At 50.0% G+C, this 1,467-nt stretch overlaps 1 protein-coding gene across 1 annotated transcript; it reads right to left on the minus strand.

The window, feature by feature from the left end:
• Positions 1–489: 489 nt before the first annotated feature.
• TCTEX1D1 (Tctex1 domain containing 1) lies at positions 490–1,367 on the minus strand (the record flags this gene model as incomplete). Its single annotated transcript, XM_010018333.1, has 2 exons — positions 490–693; positions 1,243–1,367. Coding segments are annotated over 2 exons (329 nt in total), but the record flags the coding sequence as incomplete, so codon positions are not given.
• Positions 1,368–1,467: the final 100 nt, after the last annotated feature.

Raw genomic sequence — 1,467 nt, forward strand, 5'->3', positions numbered from 1 at the left:
AAGGGATCCCCCTGATCCCCAAGCAGGGCAGGGTAACTTGCAGCACTGAGCTACCATGGCTCAACAGGACACAACATCTGCAACAGAGCATGTGCACAGTCAGGGCCACAGGCCCAGAATGTGCTTCTCTGCCTGCAGTTGCCATTTAACAGGGACAGTTTTAAAATGCTTTTGGTTTGCTTTCCAAAAATCCCCCTGTGGTTTCTACTTGAGGGTTACACAGTAAGAGCAAATTCAGGGAGAAAAAGAAGTATTTTGGGGATACCCAGTTCTGAAAGCAGCTAGAATCAGGTGCAAAACAGCATGTCACAGCAAATCACTTCCCCGAGGAAACTCTGGGAAATACAATTATTACATTCACCACCATAAGGCTTATGGTAACCACATTTCAAACAGGTCAAAGTTGCTTGCTCCTTCAGAACTGTTTTAAACAACAGAAACAGGAAAGGTTAGGCTGAATATTCATTTCTCCTGCTATTAAACTCTACCTTATTCAAAATAAACAGCATAGACATTTGCAAGAGCAAACAGCGAAGCGTTCTTGAACACGTGTGATGAAAACGTATCGCTCACAGGATCCCACAGGCACCTGCTCCCGATCTGGATGCTCTGCTCATTCAGCTGCCCAATGTGTGTCACCACAACAATCTTGTACCTCGGTATCATAAGGTCTTTTACCCGTGCTTTAATAACCTGCAAGAGAAAAATAAGTTTAGACTCCAGTGAATACCATATTCTCCTGTGTACATACTCACAGTTACCTGATTACAGGGGAAAGGAAGGGCAGACAGTCCCCCTTCTTTAATGCCAGTGAGCAATTCTGGGCTGAATCAGCTGAGAGACTGGTGGGTCAGGGCAGTCTCCTCTCAGCAACAAGCCTGGATGTAACTGAGGAGCAGTCTGCACACCTATCACTGTTCAGAATTCAGTCACTACTATAACTATACTATTTTTAAGAGGCCTGATACATACTTAAACTTAGTTAAGATACTTCTGGACAGGGCAACCGCAACGTGGAGTTTCTACTGAACCATGTGCTTAGCCAGAGCCACTGCTGCTCAAACGAACCTCATCATTAACTCGTATAAACACGCACCTGCCTCAGAGCAACCTTTGGTGCCTCTTCATGGCTTCCTCCAGCATCACTTTCACACTTTATACTTAATGTGGGCCCCCCCCGCCCCGAGGGCCTCCTCCCTGACACCCCGTCGAGGCGTGAGGACAAAATGGCCGCAGCGGTACCTCAGCGATGTCCTTCACCATCTCCCTGCACCGCGCCGGCTCGTAGGGCTGCTCCCTCAGGCAGCTCCCCAGCACATCCCTCAGGATAGCATCCACCGCCGCCACCGGGAAGCGCTTGCGGGGACCTGGGGGGCAGGCGGGGAAGTTAAACTCGGTTTCCTGAGGGAAAACCCACCGCGCTGAAGGCAGAGGTCGCCGCGCCCCGACCCGAAGCGCCCGGCCCTG

The sequence above is a fragment of the Nestor notabilis genome, unplaced genomic scaffold, assembly GCF_000696875.1.
Source record: "Nestor notabilis isolate BGI_N333 unplaced genomic scaffold, ASM69687v1 scaffold25097, whole genome shotgun sequence".
In the NCBI taxonomy this organism is placed as follows: Eukaryota; Metazoa; Chordata; class Aves; order Psittaciformes; family Psittacidae; genus Nestor; species Nestor notabilis.